At 47.0% G+C, this 22,005-nt stretch overlaps 1 protein-coding gene and 1 long non-coding RNA gene across 3 annotated transcripts in view; one reads left to right on the plus strand and one right to left on the minus strand.

The window, feature by feature from the left end:
* The window catches only part of SDCBP2 (syndecan binding protein 2), a 33,128-nt gene extending 25,257 nt beyond the window's left edge, over positions 1-7,871 (minus strand). The window contains exons 1-2 of one of the 2 annotated variants that reach the window (XM_082359404.1): positions 7,802-7,871; positions 7,141-7,322 (exon numbers count right to left, since the gene is read on the minus strand). In XM_082359404.1, coding sequence (XP_082215530.1) covers positions 7,141-7,271 — 131 coding nt within the window. In that variant the 5' untranslated portion in view covers positions 7,272-7,322; positions 7,802-7,871. Of the gene's footprint in view, positions 1-329; positions 443-7,140; positions 7,323-7,801 lie in introns of those variants that run through there. The other variant, XM_082359405.1, reaches the window with a different exon arrangement.
* A 1,786-nt stretch (positions 7,872-9,657) lies between these two features.
* LOC309613015 lies at positions 9,658-22,005 on the plus strand. Its single transcript, XR_014235464.1, has 5 exons — positions 9,658-9,822; positions 10,311-10,514; positions 13,437-13,503; positions 13,955-14,030; positions 21,572-22,005. It is a non-coding gene; the product is annotated as an uncharacterized lncRNA (long non-coding RNA).

A 22,005-nucleotide genomic window follows, 5' to 3' on the forward strand; every position in this document is an offset into this window, starting at 1 on the left:
CATTTCAAGGAGCAAAGTGTGGGTCCTGTCTCCGTGAGAACTGACCCAGGCAGTGAGGAGGAGCCTGGAGCCCTAGTGATGTCTGGATAAAGATCACCCAGCCCTCGAACCTGACCCAGGGCTGGGCTCAGAAGAGGAAACCCCAGTTCACATTTCACTGCCAGAGAAAAGCACCTTGAGAGAAAAAGGCCTGGAAGTCGCAGCAGGGTTGGGACAGGGAGGGAAGAAGACAGGTGAGAGCAGGCCTCCCTTATCCCTGTCCCCACCTCTAGGGGCCCCTTGCCCCGCTCTCGCCTGCAGGCCAGGTGCTGCCCTTGCCCCGCTCTCGCCTGCAGGCCAGGTGCTGCTGCTCGTCCTTCTCTAGCCACTGCCTACGGAGTCTGGTCCCCTCCCTGGAAGGTGGTGGCCCTTGTCCCAGCTGGGTTCCTGCTCCCTGGTCAGCTGACTCACCCAGGACTGGGATGGGCCCAGGTAAGGACCTGCGGCTGAGTCAGCCCGCCCCTAGGTTACCAGGTTCAGAGGAGGGCTTTGGCCTTAGTCTGGATGTGGAGGTGGGGTTAGGGGCTCACAGCTCCTGTTGAGAAGGTTATGAACCAAGACTTCTTGGCCTTGAGGAAATCGGATTTGGACTGGACAACTAGTCCTGCTGAACTCATTGAGGGCAGTTTGATGGGTCTTAAAAAATGGTCATACCTTGTGACCCAGCATTTCCTCTTCTAGGAATTTGCTACAAGAAAATAAACAAGTAGGCAGTGAGGTCTCAGGGCCCATCACCGTGTTTCTTATAATAGGGAAATCTAGAAATCCCCAAATGCCCATCGCTAGGGTCAGTTAAATAATGCAGCATCTGTGGAAGATCACAAAGCTGTCAACATCATTTAAGGAAGAAGCCATGAGGAAATGTTCCAGCAAGATATTGAAAAATCAATATTGTGATAACCATCTTGTGTTTTGTCTTCATTTTTTGAAAAGTGAATATGCACTGATAACAGTCTGGGAGGGCATATCCTAAAACGCTGGAAATCCGGATGGTGGGATTGTGGGTGGGGTTTTGGTTTGTACTTTTGTGTCTGTTTCAAGGTGGTGGGGTTTTGTTTTCTTTTCTTTTGAAGTTAGTTTTTGCTTTGAATGTTTATGATTTTTGTAATCGGGGGGATCAAATTAAGGTTAATTGTTTTAAAAAGGAATTTAGATGGGTTGTCTCCAGGAAGGAGAACTAGGGGGCTGTGTGCTGAGGTGGGAGGGGATTTTTGAATAGCGCACTTTTTGGTGCCTTTTAAATTTTGAAAAAATTTAACTTTTTTTGACTATTCCCCCAAATAATCATATAAAATTAAACAGAAAAGGGGGAGGAATTTAGCTGAGGTCCTGGTGGGTTTGGTTGTATAGAGGTGCCTGTCACACCTGGTGCCTGGGGAGGGCCACACCCCCTGTGCTGGGTGGTCCCAGGAGGAATGACGCAGGGCAGTCGCCCAGGGTGGGGTGAGCGTTGGGGCTGCTCGGCAGGCCAGGCGGGGCCACGTCACAGTCCCCGTGACGATCCTGGGCAGAGGGACACTAGCCTTGGGCGTCAGATCCCAACCGGGGCCCAGCTGGTGTTCAGCCCATGCAGGAGACACTGCCAGCCTCAGGGGCTTACAGCCAAGAGGCCCACACTGGAGACAACAGCAAGAAAGGCAGTGGCCAATAATGGAGCCCTCATGGCCTGCAGAGTACGAGGTCCTGCCCCAGGTGCTTCACAGTCATCATCTCAGTGGCTCGCTCCTGCCATCCCTGTGAAGCAGGTGAGAGGCAAAGTCCCTCTCCCAAGTAACACAGCTGCAGCCTCCAAGGTTCTGTTTTCTCTTCTGTGAGACAAATGCACTTGAAGCTGAGGTGTGGACACACCCAAGGGCTGAGCCATATGGTCCTGAAGCATGTGGTAAACCATGAGTGATGGACCCACCTTAGGTCAGGTCTTCAAGACCAAAGAAAAGTAGAAAATAGAGACCCTAACTGAACCAAGTGACACCCCCTGCCCCCATACATACCTCAGTTCACTCAGCCAAGGTCTCAAAGGGGCTTTTTCCAGAAGGGTATGGAACTTGCCCGTGGTCACACAGAACATTGGCACAGATCTGGGACTAGAACCCACATCCCCTCACCTCCACCTACATGCAGGGGCACTCACTCCATGCCCTGGTGTTACAGCCTCCTCCATCTCTGACTTCTCCCCTGTTCCAGCCAACAAGAGGACTTTGTGTTGCCATGCCCTCGCTCAGTCTTCAGTGGTTCCCCACTGCAGCGGGAAGGGGGGAGGGGGAGGAGCAGCACTAAATTCCGGGGCCTGACACTGAGGCTCATGGTCCGTCCCCATCGTTACCATTTCAGCCTTTCTCCCCCAGTGCTTCTACCCCAGCCCAGCCACAGTCCTCTCCACTCCCACCTCACACTTCCAGGCAAAGGCCTGTGCTGCTGCTTCTCCCGGAATGCCTTCCCCCTGCCCCCATTCCGCCTGGCCAAATCCACTGAGCTCGTCTTCCAGGAAGTCTCCCTGTCACCCCCATCCACGTGGCCCGTCCCGCCTCTGAGCTCTGGATCAGACTGTGCTGTTCCGTTCTGTTCTTTCATAGTAATCATCTTGTATTGTTCATCTGTCTTAGGCTACAAATTAGACCCTAAGTTCCTTGAGGGTATGGCCTAGTTATTAGATCTACGGTGGCTATTTTCAAAATGAAAACTGGAACCTGTGCTCTGACCAGGATATGTTTCTGCTTTGTTGTACATTTGTATGAACAATCTCCAAAAGTCTAAACCATGGGTATCCAATATGGACCATATACTTGGAAACCCTCTACCACCACCCTTCACAGATCTGAGTAATCAGCCACTTTACCCCTTCCTGCTGAGCCCAGAGGCGGCTCAGAATTCTCTCACAATAATGTTGCAGGTAGCTAGTGCCACCTGGATTTGGCCTGTGAGATGAAACCTCTGTGCCGTCTGGAATGGGCACTCCCTGAGGGCAGGGACTTGTCTGGGGGGTTCTTATCCATAGGGCGTAGCATCATGCCTGGCACATAGCAGGCTCTCAGTAAGTATCTGCTGAGTGAATGAACGCCCCTCCTAGAAAAGTCAATCGCAGTTATAAATGAAATGGCTGACTCATTTAAAATATGGGCTGGGCTGGGGCATCAGATCTGTGTCCCAGATCTGTGACATTGCACAAGTTACTAAACCTCTCTGAGCTTCGGTTTCCACATCTACAAATGGAGTGTTGGTACCTGCTTTACAGGCTTGTCCTGAGGATTAAATGAATCATGTGCAGTGCCGAGGACATAGTTGGCACTCAGTACATGTAAGTTTCCAACTTCCTCTTGGAATGAGTCCAGCTGCAAGTTACAGAAACAAAAGTCGGCGGTTCAAGTGAAAATGGGGGTGCTTTTTGGGGAAGAAGGGGGAGTGGCTGCTGGGCAGAGAGAAGCACCAGCTGTGCACTTCTACCCTCTGCATGGAATCGGGATGGTGTAGAAAACCCAGGTTACATCACCACAGCTGCATCAGTACCACTGAATGATAACAGGAAGTGCTCCGTCTGCATGCTGGGCAATCTGCTGGGCATGGGGTAGAACCCGGTCTCACATTGTTCCCAGCAGCCCCCAGATTCAGAGAGTGGAGCACCTTGCCCAAGGTCACACAGCCTGAGTGTGTGAACAGGCCTTGGCTGTGAACTGAATGGAGCCACTGGGGCTACAGGAGCCTTTCCCATCCCCACGCAGCTGAGTCATGGATTTCCCAGGTGGTGGCCAAGGGCCCTGGTGAGTCAGAGGCCCGGCGGGGTGCTGACCCCCTCACACTTCACCCCACTTAGTCCTGCCCAGGACCCCAGCCCCTTGCTTGGAAGCACAGGCACCTGCCAGAAACCACAACCTATAATGCCCTTACAGTACCCCAAAGTGATATCCTAAAGGGGCCACGGCATATTGTATGGCTGTGGAATCCCAGCCTGCCTGGGCTTAAATCCCTACGCTTAGGCCACGTGACCTTGGGCAGGTCACTTTACCTCTCTGGGCCCCATTTTCCTCACCTGTGAGATGGGGAGAATGATTTCACTTTGTATTTATTAGCACAGACAAAGTACTGCGGGGCTCATGGGAAGAGCCAGCTAAATTTGAACTATTATAATATGCACATTATTGGATTTTTGCATTATCCAAGTGAGAAAAATGTATCCATTACTGTTCTAAATGTGATCAAAGATCAAACAAACAGAAATTACTTGCATCCTTTCTGGAACATAAATCCAGGTTGGACCCTCCCTGAGACGGTCACTGTAGAAGCTTCCAGCAAGAGGGAAGCTAAGGTCCTCAGAGGCCCCACTGCTGTGGTGGCCCCGCTATCTGCGCCCTCCCCTCCTCTGTTCTTGCCCTTGGATCCTGTATTTCTCCAAGTGCACTGACCCCAGCCACCTGCAACAAAGACCTCTGGGCAGGGAACACTTGCTAAAAATACAGATCCCAGGGGCACAGCCAGGCTTGCTGCATCCCGCTCTGCGTTTGACTTACCTTTCCAGGTGATTGAGATGTGAACTATAACGTGAGAAAGAATGTCTTGCTCCTTCCTGACCCAGTTTCTTCTCAGATCCAATGCCTACAGTGAGCTAAGCATGAGGCAAGGGGTTTTCCATCCCTTACCTCCTTTAAACCCCTAAAACATACAAAAAATGACCATTGGGGTGTTGTGACAGATAAAGAAGCTGAGGCTCAGAGAGGTATGCTGTGGGCCCATGATCACACGTGGTAAGCCGTGGAACTGGGATTTGAACCCAGAATCTGTCCGCTTTCCCCTTGCAAATGCTGCTCTCCCATAAATGTGGCTGTGCCTGAGTACCCTCATTAGTCTGGGCCAGGGTCTAACTTTGTAATTTGCTGGTGAAAGCTGGTTGCTACAGCCAAGCTTCTTGGCCAGAGGCACAGCAGGAGCATCTAAATATACACAGGCAACTTGGGGTAGGGAAAGTGTCAGCATCTGGGCCTGAGGAGGGGAGTCAGCTGGGGTTTCAACAGAAACCGGCTGTGGGTTACTTAAGCAGGAAGGGAACTTATTAAAGGTTACTGGGGAGCCCATAACCTCTGAGAGACTCAGAGAGCCCAGCCTAGAGGCCTTATGGCCAGATCACCCCTCAGCCCCCCACCATGAGGCACTGACATGGCAGCCTGTCCCGCTGACACCCAGACCTTGGCCAGTCCCTGCAGAACCTCTGTCCCTGGTGACTCCAGACACTGGATGTAGGCACTGCCAAAGTGGGTCTGTGTGCCCCTGCCTCCTTGGCCATGGATTCCCTCAAAGCTCTGTGCTGAGGGGTGTGACTGGGGGAGTCTGGGTCCTGTGCTCAGCCCTTATACAAAGTGTGCTGGTAATTTGAGGCTGCTCTGTTGGAAGTGTCATTAGGTGGGGCATTCACCAGACATGGGAAGGTGGCTTGAAAACAGGGCATCCAGTAAGAATGCAGATGTCCATTGAGACCAGGAACGGGTGGTCAAAGACCCACCAGTTGCTGAGGGCTGCCATGCACCAGGCACTGTGCCAACTGGTTCACATCTGTTAGCTTCAATCTTTAGCTACAGAAATAATGCCCAGTTTACAGATGAGAAAGCTCAGGTCCAGGATCATAAGATGCGTGAGTGACAGGTCACGCTATCGAGCCTGGGTCCATCAGACACCTGAGCCAGGGCTGGGGCCCACCAGGACATATGTCATTGCTTTCTGCTTCCTGTGACTGGGACCAGCCCCCCACCCCTCCAGACTGCACACCTGCCTTTCACCCGCCTCCTGCGCACCTCCTAGCTCAGCAGGCTGACCCCTCAGCATCCCTGTGAGGGAGGCAGGGTGAGCACTATTATCCCATTTTATAGATGGGGTACCTAAGTTGGGGGGAGGGATTTGTCTAGCTCAGGAAGCATTCATTGTAGGTCTGGGGTCTCCCCACACTGGCCTTCTCTCACTAACTCTCTGCCCCATTTCCTGGGGAGGCCCAGCTGCGCTTCTGAAGGCAGCTTGGAGAGCCAGCTGGGAACACTCCTCCCCACTACCTTTGCCTGGCGGAGAGCCAGCTTCTGGGGGAGGCTGTGGGGTGGGCATGCAGGGGCCCTGGTGCAACTTGTGCAGGAGAAGGAAGGCAAAGAGAGCCCTAGAATGTACGTTCAAAGCCCTGCTTCTCCAGTTGTTTGAGTTGCTCTGCCGAAGAACTGCCCTCCTCCAGGGCTGGAGAAATGTCCCCAGTGCCTTCAGCCCACCCAGAGATATCTCTTCCAGCCCCTTCTGTGACTTACTTGATTCAGTAGGGCTTTGCTAGCTGGGTACAAAGCCACATGGGAATTGTGGCCCATCTTCCTGGACAGTCAATTTTTATAGAAGATTTTATGATGCCTTCATTAGATATTGAAACATCTTCCCAGTCTTCACAATTTTCACACTCACCGTCTACCACCTGCACCACCCAAGACAGCTGCTGGGGCTGCAGCCTCGACAGCTATGTTTCTAGTAGCAAGAAGGAGGAGGCAGAAGGACCTCCAGCTGAGTCAGCTCCTGTAGGAAGCCCACTAAGAAGTCCAGGTGGACTTCAACTTACTTAGGCGGCAAGAATCTAATCACATGGCCACGCAGTGGCATGCGAGGCTGGGCACGTTGCCAGATAATCTTGGGGCTCTGTTACAAAGGACAAGGGAAGCGTGGGTACTGGGTAGGCAACAAGCAATCTCAGTCACTCATGTCAAGATGTGCTAAGATCCAACAAAGGGCCAACTCAGCGTCACCTGGTCCCTGCTGGGCCGAGACACCACAGGTATCCAGCCTGGGCTTTTGGCATCACACATGCTGAGCCAGACCTCTATCAGGCCATGCACCCCAGGAGGCCATACTCCTCTGCCTCAAACACCCCAGGGCCAGGGGCCCAGCAGCTAAAGACCCCGACAGCCCAGAGCCCACTATAATTATTCAGACCAGTCTAGCCCAAACTGTTCACCTGCCCTGTCTTGTCTTTCCCATGGAAACCCCAATAAAGGCTGTGGCCTAAGCATTCTCCCCTCCCCCTCCTGACCATCCTGGGTTTTTCCACATGTGGCATGCGTGCCTCCTGTCTCTAGGACCTGTGCATAGAAGGACCTTTGTTTTCCTGAGCTTCTCCACTGTCTCCTCTGTCTCCTCTGTGGCCGCAGCTGATGGACCATCTCATAAAAGAATACGAAACAGGTCTCCAGAGACACAACGTCCTCCACGCCATTTCTCAGCTCCATCTTGGCTTTCCTTTCCAGAGATCTGTACTAGTCAAGGTAGGCGAGGTCGTACTGCAATAATAACAAATAACCCAAGTCTTAGCGGCTCCCAACACGAAGCTATCTCCCAGGCACCTGCACGTCTGTGGAGGGCTGGCCGGGCTCTCCAGCCCCCCCCCGCCCCCCCCCAGGGCCCGGGCGATGCAGCAGCCACCACCTCGAAGCCCGTCCGAAGCCACAGCGGAGGAAGAGGGTCTCCACCTGGCAACTGAATGCTCCAGCCTGACGTGACACAAGTCACTTCTACTCACACCTCATCGGCCAGGGCTGGACAAATGACCCCACTCGATCACAAGGGGACAGGAAGTGCCATCTACTCACATGCCTGGAGGGAGCAGCCTGGGAAATAATATGGAGAATGACACTGAGCACCGCCTCAGGCCTCTGTCTGGGGTGTCTGCCAGGCAGCTGTGGTCACCTGCACAGGGGCTGAGGGAGCAGCTATGTCCCGCGGGTGGGGTGGTGCTGCGCTGAGCCCAGCGGGGACCTACCTGGCGTGAGGGGGCTGAAGAGAAGAAAGACATCTGACACCCCAGAGCCTGGGGTTGTCATGCCAGACAGGCCTTCCAATCCAGCCAGGAGCCGGGTTCCTCTTCTGCAAAATTGGAACAGTATTTCCCAACCGGCAGATTTTAGTGAAGATTAATTAAAATACATGAGTAACATGGGGAAATGTGCCTTTATACTCCCAGCAGCCTTCCACGGAAGGAAATACTTTTCAGTGGAAGACCCTCTGCCCTCTGAGCCCTTTGATGAACTCTTGTGGGAAAATCTGAGAGCAGGAGCTTGTGGGAGGCGGGTTGGAAGGGGCTTATTTTAAAGACTGTGCTTAAAAAGCACAAAATATTCCTAAGATTTCTTTGGGGGTGACCTTGTTTATTTGGGATGGTTTGGGGGGAGCTGATGGAGATTATGGGGGCATCCAAGCCCCCCCTATCAAAACTGGGAACAGATCAATTGTTCTGTATAACAGGAAGAGAAGACTTGGGGGTTCCTGTGGCAGTCCACAAGATGGGGGAGCAAAAAGAGGGGAGCAGGAGAGGGAAGGCAGCGTGATGACAGAGGGTGGCGGGTACATAACCGCCAGGGAAGTCCTCTGGGTGCATGAAGGCAGCAGGAGGCTACTCTCAGAATAGGGTGAGGCTTTGAAGGGGAGATGTGATGTGAGCCCCAGTTCCTTCCCACTCCTCAGGCTTTGAGCAAACTCCCCCGGACGACAGGAGGCTCACTCCTGCACAGCGGCCACTCAACATGCTGCTCTGTGTTGTCCGTGTCACATCAAAGCCAACCGGTGGACACGGAGGCCTGCTCCGCTTCCTGGGCAGAGCATGGAGAGAAAGCATATCAAAAACCGGATCCTGGTCCTGCCCAGCGCAGAGAGACACGCCGATAAGGCTTGGATGCACACTTCCAGAAGCCTCAAATGGCCAGCCCCAGTGTGGTGGCACAACTCCTCCTCTGAATGCAGAAATGGGGGACAGGGTGGCAGAAAGATAAGAAAGAAACTTCCCGAGATCTGGAGTTATCCCGTTAATCTAGGTGTGCAGGCCATGTGGCAGAGGGGACAAACTGAGTCCTGGAGGGCTCAGCTTTCCCACAGTAACCCAGCCAGCCAGTGGTACAGCCAGGGTTCTACAGCCATTGGAGGATGGAAACTGGAGCACAGAGAGGGGAAGGCCTTGCCCAAGGTCACACAGCAATTCCATAGCAGAGCCAGGATGCAAGGACTACAGGTCCTATCTCTTCTGGCTGCCAGCCTGGGAAAGCTACCCAGCCCTTTCACCCACTTTTGGCCTGTGCTGGGGGAGAGGTGGAGCGGGTGGGATGAGGAGAGGCAGCGTGATTTAAGAACTCTACTCAGGCCCAGACACTAGGACTGAACGGGTCCCCCTTGCACCCTGGCGAGCCGACCCCAGAGAGACAGTACCTGCGAGGACAGCCGTGCTCAGGGTGGGAAGCCAGGCGTGGGGCTCGGCCTTCTGCACATGTGATCTCATTGAACCCTCAGACGACCCTGTGAGTTGAGCACCTCCGCTGTTTTCGATTTTTCCAGAGAGGAAACTGGGGTGAGTAGGACCGAGGCCTCGGGACTCGCAGTCCAGTGCTCCAACCCACGGCGCTCAAGGCGGGAGGGGCCTGGCGGAGCGCCACACGGGGCGGGGCGCGGGGGCGGGCCTCTCAGCCCGGATGCGCCCCCAGCCGGCTGGAGCTGCTCCGCCGGCTTCCCAGAGCAGGGCTGAGCAGGAAGGTGGGAACAATGGGCCGCGGCTGCAGCGGGGCTGCTGGTTTCCGGAGCAGGGGTGGGGCCGGCTGGGGCCTGGCGGCCACAAAGACTGGGAACGAGGTCTCTGCGCAGGAGACTAATGAGATTAACGACTAACATCTTTTGAGCACTCACTGTATGCCAGGACCTGCCTTCAACGCTTTAGAGGAATCCGCACCTTATCCCTATTTAGCCCCATTTTACAGATGAAGAAATTGAGGCACAGAGAGTTTAAATAAAATGTCCAAGGTAAGTAAGAGGTGAAAGCGAGATTTGAACCTAGTCATTGTGGCTCCAGATCCTATGCTCTTAACCACCATAAACTCTGTACACCCTACCCCACCCCACCCCCGCATTTTCTCGTAAATTTCCTTTATTCACTTAAAGCATTAACAGCTTTCTATGTCATAAATATAGTCCTCAGTTATCCTTGTTTAAAGTCCTAACATGCTGGGGAGATGTTGTCCATGCACCCAGCCCCCACCCCGTACCATTTGAGGCGCCCGGATTTCCACCACTGGTGCCCTATCATTGAGTTAGGTCTGGTTCCTCTAACTTAAATTGGTGGCACCCAGGGGTGGGTGCTTAAGAACCTCCTAATCTCCATCAGAAGCACCTCCACCACCTAAAAAGACGCACCACCTAGATAAAATGACGTGTTTATTACGCAAATGAAACTTTAAGACCGGCCTCCTTCCCACCCCAATCAGACTGCTGCACCCAAGCTCCTCCCACAGAGAATTTCCGGAGACTGCAGGCTGGCGGGTTCGTTCTTGCCCGGTTCCCAGCTTTGAACACAAGGTGAGGAAACACTGCAGGTTTCTTAGGATACGGTTGGGTGAAGACTGGCCCTTCCCAGAGCCACGGGAGACACGCGAAGACCCAGCCTGGCCAGCGATGGTGGCTCCAGAATCTCCAGAAGGCCTGGGTAGCTGGAGCAGGTAGGGGCACTGGCCTGGGGCTTGCATTTTATACAAGATTAAGGCGTCAAATTGGCACCGCCAACGACTGGGAAGGCACGTGGGAATCTAGGGCACCTCTTACTCAACTCCCAACTGAGACAGACTGGGATCCCCCGGTGCACCAGGGATGAGGCGGGGGATTGTTAAAGCCACTCCACTACATCTGCTGGGAGAAAGCCCTTTTCCCAAAGAGGCTGATGGGGCTTCTCCTCCAAGAATGATGAACCAGCTGGAGGCCCCCCTCCCGAAGCCTTCTTGCCTTCACAAGGTCAGCTGGGAGCAGTGGATGGGGAACCAGGATACCCGAGGTCTGTGTTCTGGTTTTATCCCCGCCGGGGGCTGCTGTATGGCCTTGGACCAGTCATTCTCCCTCTCTGGGCCTGTAGCTTCCCATCCCTACCACACCAGGGACCTCCAAGGACTCTTCCCACTCTGACAGGTGGTCTGCCAACAGCACTTTCCCTTTCTGGGGCCACCTGAGCTGCCCAGGTGGATGATCTGGTACAAGTCACCTCTCTGAACCTTCCTTTCATCACCAATTATTATCTTCCAAAGATGGCTGTAATTTGGGGGTCACCCAGCATCCACTTTCCCTTCTTATGGCATCAACCCCCAATTTTCTTCAGGGGAAGCCTTCCTCCTCCCACCTCAGCCTCGTGCAGTGGGTGGAGTTGAGTCTACCCCTGACTACAGGGGGACAAGAGTGACCAGGCCAGGCCGATGCCCGAGTTCCATTCCCTGAGGCTCCGGTGAACTGTCCAGCGGGTAGTCATGCAGCCCTGTTCCAGTCACCAGCAGTCGGGCTTAGGACTTGTCCCAAATGTTGAGAAGAATGGAAGCATCAAACCTGGGAGGGCTGGCGGCTGGAGTTGCCTCTGCTGGGAATGGAGCCTTTGCAGAGCAGGCAGAGCTGGGGACCGGGGCGTCAGGGCTTGGCTCTGTAGCCTGGTGCCTCCAATCCAGCTGTGCCTGAAGCCTACTGCCTACCCTTAGGTTTTCCTTGTCCAAGAGCCAATAAAATACCTTTCTCACTTAAGCCAGTTTGAAGTGGGTTTTCTGGTGCTCACAACCTAAAGAATCATGACCATTTTGGGGTTTACTTGGTTCTATGACACCATCAATTGTTAGATTTTTTTTTAAAGAAAAATATATCTACAGTATTTAATAACTTCTTGGTGAAAAAAAGAAGCATATTAGGTGTGCCCTTTAAAAATGGACAGTAGTATGTGTTTATTTCTAAAATTGCACATCACAGTCTCTTTGGTGACTTGATCAAAGTTCTTCACATTCTTTGGATGAATTCAGCAATTTTTATTTTGCCTGGCTGATGACAGCCTTCTGAACACTCAGTAACCTTTAATTTCCAGGTGGCATCACTTTAGAAGTCACTTTAAGTGATAATTAGGGATCCAATCTGGTAAAATTCCATCAGGCTTGGATCTCAGCCACCCGAGCAACTGGAAGCAGACAGTGAGGACACCAAACTCCCCCACTGCCTGCTGGCTGGCATGTTCCTTGGACATCAGTTGTGGGACACATCCTCATTCCAGAACCAGTGAAATGTGTGTGTGGGACCCATGTGTCAGAACTACTGTAGTTTCGATCATAACTATGAGACATTTGCTGTGGGACAGGCACTGAGCTGAGCAGAACGAGGTGGGACCTTGGACAAGTGACATCACTCTGTTCCTCAGCTGCCACATCTGTAAATGAGAATAATAGTTTCACAGGGTCGTTGGGAAGATTTAATGAGAAAAATCAATGTAAAACTCTTAGAGCAGTTTTGGCATATCAGAATTGCCCAATAAATATCAGGTATTATTATTTTGTTTCATTCTCACAACTGCTCTTTGAGATCAATATGATCTACTTTAAGGTTTAGGACACTGAGGACAGGGACAAGAAGTGTCAAGTCCAAGGTCACTCATCTGAGAAGGAGGTGGTGGATCTGGGACTCAAAGCCAGGCCTGTCCAGTACCCAGCCTTATGTTTGTAACTCATGCCATCTGGACTTCCAGCCAGGAGCGGGGCTCCTAACCCCAGAGGTTTGGGGTCGGGTGGGCCAGGGAGGGCTTGTGGGTCCAGTTCTTAGCCGGGGCAGGGAAAGATCATACTCGGTCACCAGCCAAGCTCACTGCCCAGTCCACTGTCTCAGCCTGATTCGTGAATCCTGGGCCTTTGAAAACTCCAGAGAGGAAACACCAAGGCCCAGGGACTTGTCCAAGGCCATATGGCCAGGGAGTGACGTGGGTTCAGGCTGGAACCCCTGTTCTCTGACTCCTCACATGGTCCTCATGCTTCACTGCTCCCCATAGACCCTTCTGGCACCACAGCCTCCAAGAAGAAGCCCTCCCTGACCACCCCAGTCCATGTCCCTGTGCATTTCTCTGGCAGGGTCCCAATACTTGCTGGCATTTCAGACATGGCTTCTGGAGTCAGGCCAAGCTTGGATTTGAATCCTCTTCCTGCCACTTATTAACTGTGTAATCCTGGGTTCTTTCCCCCCTTCTGAACCTTGGTTTCCTCACCTGTAAAATGGGCTACAAAAGCCCATCTCATGGGGTCAATGTGAAGTTTCGGGTGAGGTCAGGGCTGAGCACAGCCTGACTAGGAATTAGCCTTCATGATCAGCTGTTTTCTCACTACCCCCTCCTGTATGCAACATAGTTATTGTCATTAATAATCACAAAATAAAATAACAAGAATAATGTACAGAAAAAAAATTCATTGTGAAAATGTTCTTTTATTAGACTTCACATTTATATAACTGTGGCAGTGAAAAATAATGAATTAAATCAACAAATACAGTATTATAGTACAAAAAAAGGAAAACAGTAATGAATTAATACTTTTAAGTCATATTAATGTCTTTTTCTTTTTTACAAAAAACAACACATTAAGAAATGCTTCCAAAAAAGTGAATCTGAGAAGTTTGGAGTGTGATCTGCACATGGAGCGATGGCGTGAGGTCAGTCGGGCTCCGTTTCTGTCCCTCATGGTCAGAGCGCTGTCACTGCTTATTCACTTGCTGTTCAGGTGCAGGGGTGTGCAGAACACCGGAGGGTGCACCAGCTGTGTCTGGAGTTGAGTTTAACCGTTACAAATTGTTACCAAACTTGAAATGAATGCCTGTAGTTGAATCTGGGTGTGTTGGGAGCCAAGTGTATGATGAAGTTCTCTGCATTAGCTTCCATGCAGAACAGTGTTTATTACAGGAAAAGTAGTTTTAAAATGTGCTAATAGCCTATTATTAAAACTTAACAGTAACTACAGTGACTATTTAGAACCTAGACTAACAAAAGATTTTTACCAGGAGGAGAAATTTAATCACTGACTTCGGTTAGAATTGCCAGTGCAGAGTGATAATAAAAAGCAGGCGACTTTCAGTGGTTTCATTATCGCTTCTAAACTCTCTACAGATAACACCCCGCTCATTGCCTGCACTGCGCAGCCTCCCTTTGCCCACCCTTGGCCCTCCACTGTGCTCATTCCCTGGTAAGTGTCATTCTGATGATCAACGCAAGCTTTAACCATTGGGCATCCCCAGAGAGGGGTGAATGAGGGAAGGAGGGAGGGAGCCCAGAACAGGGAGCCATCGCCTCTTGAGTCCCAGGCCTAACTCGTTATAACAAGCTGTGTGTCTTTAAGAAGTCACACCCTCTCTGTGCTTCCAACAGGACGGGTTATCCCTCCCCTGCTTTACTCAGCCTGGGTGATGGAGAGGTCGGGCCTAGGGGCAGAAGCAAGTGACAAATGCATGCCTGCTGCAACCCTGGACACCTCTCTAGGAGTCGAACCCACGCTGCTGCAGCCTCGCTTGCTGTTACCTGTCCTGCTCCAGCTGCCTAGCTATCCGTAGGCCTTTAATGCGCTCTAATGCCCCCCTCACGTGAAGGGGCTGATCTCCAGTGCTCTGGATGCCCCCACCTGCCAGTGACCCCTGCCACTGGAGTTGCCTCATGGTTGCCACTGTGGCCACCACTTTCCCAGCCTCTACAGAAATGTCCTCCCAGTGTCCAGCTGTTGCAGAGGCCCCACAGGCCCGGACTGGGGCCCCAAATGACCTCCTCTTTCAATCCTGTCACTCGGCCATCTCCTTTCTTGTAGGCTGTGCTGCAGGGGAAGTTGGTTCAGAGGCAGCCTCATTCCCTGCTCCGAATCTCTGCTCCCTTTCCACTTTTAAACTGATGGCCGTGGGGACACCAGGCTGCCTGGAAGAGAACACACACTCAAACGCACACCCTGATATCAAAAGGATGTAGCCAAGGGTACGGATCTCATGGAAGCAAGGTGGCCACAGGGGCAAGAGCAGATGCAGCAGGTGGTGGCTGGGCTTCTCCCTTTCCCTGTAGGACCTGGCAGTTGTTGCTACTTTCTCTGAGTGGGTAGGATCCTTCCAGAGCAGAGAAAAAGGCTGAGTGCTTGCTATGCCAGAAGGTCTTTCACATTCACATTCCCTCGAATTCCAGGAGAACCAATATAGTAATATAGGTAGTTCCTCAAAAGGATGGTTACCAAGGTTTGTTACTAAAGTTTGTTTATCCTTTCACCAATGGAAGGTCAGTTTGGTTGCTTCCAGTTTTGGGAGATTATGAATAAAGCTGCTATAAACATGCATGTGCAGTTTTTTTGTGTAGACATGTTTTCAGTTCAGTTGGGTAATACCTAGGAGCACAATTGCTGGATCGTATGGTAAGAATATGTTAGTTTTGTAAGAAACTGCTAATCGTCTTCCAAAGTGGCTGTACTATTTTGCATTTGCGTCAGCAATGAATAAGCGTTCTTTTTGGTCTATATCCTTGTCAGCATTTGGTATTGTCAGTTTTGTGGATTTTAGCCATTCCAAAAGGTATGGAGTGATATCTCATTTTAATTTGCAATCCCCTAATGACATATGATGTTGAGCATTTTTTCACATGCTTATTTTCCACCCGTACATTTTCTTTGCTGAGGTGTCTGTTCAGATCTTTTGCCCAGTTTTGAATTGGGTTGTTTGTTTTCTTACTATTGAGTTTAAAATGTTCTTTGTATATTTTGGATACCAGTCCTTTATCAGATATGTGTTTTGCAAATATCTTCTCCCAATCTGTGACTTCCCTCTTCAATCTCTTAACATTCTAACACAGAGCAGAAGTTTTTACTTTTAATAAAGTCCAGTGTAACCAATTTTTCTTCTATAGATTGTGCTTTTGGTGCTGAATTTAAAATTCATCATCAAACCCAAGGTCACTTGGATTTGCTCTAATTTATCTTCTATAAGTTTTATAGTGTTGCATTTTACATTTAGGTCTAAGATCCATTTTGAATTTACTTCTGTAGTAAATTTAAAGGCTATGTCTAGCTTCACTTTTTTTGCCTATGAATGTCAAATGATTCTAGCACCATTTGTTAAAAAGACTATCCTTTCCCTTATTGAATTGCCTTTGCTCCTTTGTCAACGATCAGTTGACTGTATTTGTGTGGGTCTATTTCGGGGCTATTTATCCATTGATCAATCTGTCTATTCCTTCACCAATACCACACTGTCTTGATTACTGTGGCTTTATAATAAGGCTTCAAAGTCAGGTGGTATCAATCCTCTAACTTTTCTTTAGTATCGTGCTGGCCGTTCTGAATCTTCTGCCTTTTCATATATACTTAGAATCGGTTTGTCAATGTCAACAAAAAAATTTACTGGGGTTTTTATTCAGATTGTGTTGAATCTATAGATTGAACTGGGGAGAACTTACATCTTAAAAATATTGAATCTTTTTATCCATGTACAGGGAATATCTCTCCATTTATTTCTTTCTTTCATCAGAGTTTTATAACTTTCCTCATGTAGACCCTGTACATATTTTGTTAGATTTATGCCTAAGTATTTAATCACTTTTGGTGCTAATGTAAATGGTATTGTGTTTCTAGGTTGAAATTCCAACTGTTCATTGCTGGCATATAGGAAAGCAATCAATTTTTACATATTAATTTTATATTCTGTGACCTTGCTATAATCATTTATTAGTTCTAGTTTTTTTTTGGTCAAGTCTTTATGATTTTATAAATAGATAATCATGTCATCTGTGCACAGACAGTTTTATTTCTTTCTTGCCAATCTGTATACCTTTCTTTTACTTACCGCATTAGCTAGGACGTCCAGTATGATGCTGAATAGGAGTGGTGAGAGAGGACATCTTTGCATTTCCTAATCTTAGGAGGAAAGCACCCAATTTCTCACCACTAAGTATGATGCTAACTGTAGTATTATTGTAAATGCCCTTTATCAATAAGTTTGAGAACGTTCCCTATTATTCCTAGGTCACTGAGTTTTTAATCATTAATGGGTGTTAAATTCTGTCAAGTGCTTTTTCTGCGTCTATTGATATGATCGTATGATTTTTCTCCTTCAGCCTATCGATGTGAGGGATTATAATAACTGATTTTTGAATGGTGAACCAGATTTCCATACCTAGAATAAATCTCACTTGGTCATGCTGTATAATTTCCTATACATTGTTGGATTCAATTTGCTGATTTTTTTGAGGATCTTTGCATCTATGTTTATGAGAGATATGGGTCTGTAATATTCCCTTCTTATAAATGTCTTAATCTGCTTTTAGTATTGGGGTAACACTGGCCTCACAGAATGAGTTAGGAAGTATTCCCTCTGCTTCTATAAGTATTTTCTGGAAGAGATTATAGAGAACTGATATCATTTATTCCTTAAATGTCTGGTAGAATTAGCCAGTGAAACCATCTGTGCCTTGTGCTTTTTGTTTTGCGAGGTTATTAATTATTGATTCAATTTCTTTAATAGATATAGGTCTATTCAGATTATCTGTTTCACTTTTTATGAGTTTTGGTAGTTTTTGTTTTTTAAGGAATTGGTCCATTTCACCTGTTATCAAATTTGTAGGCATTAAGCTATTCATAATATTCCTCTACTATCCTTTCAATGTCCACACGATCAATAAAAGTGACCCCTTCTTCATTTCTGATATTTGTAATTTGTGTTTTCTTTCTTTTTTTCTTGATTTTTTTTCAAAGAACCAGTTTTGGTTTCATTGATCTCTGTTGATTTCCTGTTTTCAATTTCATTGATTTCTAGTCTAATTTTTTATTATCTCTTTTCTTCTGCCTATATTACTCTTCTTTCATTTATTGAGGTAGAAGCTCAGATAATTGCTTAATCAATAATTAAGCAAAAAGATTAATCAATAGTCTTTTCTAAAGTATGTATTTAATGTTATAAATTTCCCCCTAAGCACTGCTTTTACTGCATCCCCCAAATTTGATAAGTTGTATTTTCACTTTCGTTTAGCTCAAAATATTTTAAAATTTCTCAAGACTTCTTTGAGCCATGTGCGATTTAGAAGTGTGTTGTTTAATCTCTAAATAGTTTGAGATTTTCTAGTTGTCTTTCTGTTATTGATTTCTAACTAATTCAATTGTGGTCTGTAAGCAAACTTTGTATGATTTCTGTTCTTTCAAAACTTTAAGGTGTGTTTATGGCCCAGAATGTAGTCTGTCTTGGTGAATGTTCCCTGTGAACTTCACAAGAATGTGAACTCTGCTGCTGTTAAGTATTTCGTAAACGTCAGTAAGATCTAGTTGATCATTGGTGCTATTCAGTTCAACTATATCCTTACTGATTTTCTGCCTGCTGGATCTGTCAATTACTGATTGAGAGGTGTTGATATCTCCAACTCTAACAGTGGACTCATCTGTTTCTCTTTACAGTCCTATCAGTTTTTGCCTTGCATATTCTTTTTTGCTCTGTTGTTAAGTGCATACAAATTAAGGATTTTTATTGCTTCTTATAGAATGACTCCATCATTATGTAATGCCCCTCTCTATCCCTGATAATTTTCCTTGCTCTGGTCTGCTTTATCTGAAATTAATATAGCTACTCCAGATTTCCTTTGATTGATGTTGGCATGGTATATCCTTCTCCATCCCTTTACTTTTTAATCCATGTGTGTCTTTATAAAGTGGGTTTCCTGTAGAAAACATATAATTGGGTCTTGTTTTTTCATCCACGCTGACAATGGATTTGAATTGATCTTTTAGTTAGTGTATTTAAACCATTCACGTTTAAAGTAATTATTGCTATTACAGTTTTGTAACTGTTTTGTATTCATCCTGCTTTTTCTTTGTTTTATTTTTATTTTAAAAATTCCCCCTCTTTTCCTGACTTTCTCTGGGTTCTGATTTTATGATTCCATTTTCTCTCTTCTCTCAATTACTTCTTTAAAAAAGTTGTTAACGGTTTCCGTAGAGTGTGCAATATATGTTGCAACAAATCTAAGTCCACTTTCTTTTACGTTTTTAATTATTGAGGTACAACTGACATATAACATTATATTACCTGAAAGGTGTATAACATAATGATTTGATATTTATTTATAAGTCCACTTTCAAATAACACTATACCACTTCATGGGTATACAGTACAGGTGCCTTATAACAGTGTATTCCCAATTCCTCCCTCTCATCCCTTATAACATTGCTGCCATTCATTTCACTTTCCATATGCTATAATCACCCAGTTCATTCTTGCTATTATTACTTTGGACAAATAATTATCTCTAAGATTAGGTAGGTATACAAGCAACAAAGATTTTATTTTACCTTCATTTCTTCCTTCTCTGATACTGTTCCTTCCTTATGTAGATCTGAGTTTCCAACCTATATCATTTTCCTTCTCTCTGAAGAACTTCTTTTAACATTTCTTGCAAGGCAGGTCTACTTGGCACAAATTCCTTCACTTTTTTGTTTGTCTGAGAAAGAGTTTGTTTTTCCATTTTTGAATGATAATTTTGCTGGATACAACATTCTAGATTGGTGGTTATTTTCTTTCAGCACTTGGATATCTCACTCCACTCTCTTCTTGCTTGCATGGTTTCTGATGAGAAAGTCCAGTGTAATTTTCATCCTTGTTCCTCTGCAAGTAAGATGTCCCCCCAGCCCTATGGCTTCTTTCAAGATTTTCTCTTGTCTTTGGTTTCCTGCAGTTTGAATATGATATGCTTAGGTGTAGATTTTTTGGTATTTATCCTGCTTGGTATTTTTTGAGCTTCCTGGATTTGTAGTCTGGTGTCTATCATTAATTTTGGAAAATTGTAAGTCACTACTACTTCAGATATGTCTTCTGCTTCTTTCTCTCTTCTCCTTCTCGTTTTCTCATTATGTGTATGTTATACCTTTTGTAAATGTCCCACAATTCATAGATATTCTGTTCTAGATTTTTTTCCACTTTGCATTTTTTCCAGCTTTATTGAGATATAGTTGATGTATAACATGGTATAAGTTTAAGGTATACAATGTGATGATTTGATACACTTATGTATTGCAAAATGATTACCACAGTAGCATTAGTTAATACCGCCATCACTTCACATAACTACCATTTCTTTTTTTGTGGTGAAAACATTCTTAGTAACTTTCAAGTACATAATACAGTATTGTTAACTATAGTCACCATGCAGTACTTTGGATCTCAAAATTTATTCATCTTACAACTGGAAGTTTGTACCCTTTGACCAATATCTCCCAGTTTCCTCCATCTCCAGCCCCTGGAATCCACCATTCTACTCTCGGTCTCTATGAATTTGGCTTTTAATGCATACGATTTTAGGACTGTTATGTCTTCTCAGTTTGGGGTTGACTCAGCTTCTTAAATCTGAAGGTTTATTATGTTCTTTTGCCAAATTTGGGGATTTTCCAGTTATTATTTGTTTGTATATTTAATGCACTGCACTCTTTCTCCTCTCCTCTGGGACTCCCATGACATAAGTATTGGCGGATTGGGTATAGTCCCACAGGCTCCTAAAGTTCTGTTTGTTTTTCTCATCTATTGTTTCTTTGTTCAGGTTATATAATTTGTATTGGTACATCTTCAAGTTCACTGCTTCTTTCCACTGTCATCTCCATTCTGCCACTGTGTCCATCCAACGAGTTTTTTATTGTTGTACTTTTTAGTTCTAAAATTTCCATTTGGTTTTCCTTTATATCTTGTATTTCTGTGTTTCAAGAGTGTTAATAGTTGCTTGTTGATCCTTTTCCTTTTCCTTTCTCCCCCTCCCCTCTTCCTTTTTTCTTATGATGGCTGCTTTAAAATCCTTGTCAGATGGTCCCGACATCTGTGTCATCTTGATATTGGCATCTGTTGATTGCCTTTTCTCATTCCAGTTCAGACTGGTAATATTTGATTTTATCCTGGACTTTTTGGGTATTATGTTACAAGACTCTGTTCCCTTTTAAAACCTTCCATTTTAGCATGCATTCAACCTGTTTCAGTTCAGAATGCACATCATGGCTCACTTTTGTGGTCTGTGTGTTTGAATGTCAATTTAGTTCCAAATTCAGGGCTATTTTGGTCTGCCTCGCTTGTGTGCTACCCAGAGGCCAATCTGAAACCATGCAGTATTCCACTTCACAGTTCAGTTCTCAAAGATTTCGGTATGTTAATTCTGGTGGGTTTCACGCATAGGACACTTGAGTGTGTGCCCAGGACTTCATACACAAACTGAGAGAATCTCTTTCTGCAGCTCCCCCTTCTCTGTAACCCTCCCCACACACTCTGGCTGTGAGGGGGTGGGTGCTGCCCCTTTGTTACCTTTGCTTAGTGCAGAGCAAGGAGAATGATAGGGCTCCACCCTGCACTGTCCATAGCATGCTGTGGAGTGTGTGGGGGGGGAGGGGTGTCCCCCTGCCCCCCTCTCCCCTCCCCGCACCCCCCCCCCCACCGATCACATTAGTGCAGGGTAGAGCTGAGACCACCATGCTGTGAAGAGGCCTGGGCGTGTCTACTGGAGGACAAGAGGCCACATGAGAAGATAGATATCTAAAAGTGATAGGTCGAGACACAGCAATGTAATGTAAAATTCTTAGAGTAGCTTAATGTTATTTTCTACTAAATTGCCTTTTTCTTTAGAATTATTTATATATTTAGGGTATGAGATTTTTGTTATATTTGCAAAATTTTTTTCTCCATTATGGCTCTCTTGCTTATGGTATTCTTTATGATACAGAAGTTTTGTTCTTTATTTCATTTTTAGGTGATCACGTCTATCAATAATTTCCCTTCTGTCTCTGAGATTCTGTTTCTTGATTAAGCAGGCTCTTTCCAAAGATTTACTTTAATCTTATATTCTTCAACAACAACAACAGTATAAGCAGTTGGTGCAACATGGTGGTAACTGTAGAAGAGAGAGCGAGGAGTTTGAACTAGTTGTCTCTATGGATTGGCTGGAGTAAGGGCCAGGCAGGAAAGGAGGGCTCTTTCCCTCACAGTCCAGCCTGAAAGTCACACTGATAAAGTGTGTCCTGAACCGGACCGCTTCCTTACGACCCTCGCTCCTACCAGTCGGGTCAAGGCCTCCTTCATCTCCGGCCGAAGCAACCCCAACAGCCAGCTCCTTGGTGTGTGCTTCCCTCCTTACCCCCGTTTCAATTATCCATGGCTGTGAAATAAACCACTTCGAAACCCGTG

Source organism: Balaenoptera borealis, assembly GCF_965194805.1.
Source record: "Balaenoptera borealis genome assembly, chromosome: 16".
NCBI lineage: Eukaryota > Metazoa > Chordata > Mammalia > Artiodactyla > Balaenopteridae > Balaenoptera > Balaenoptera borealis.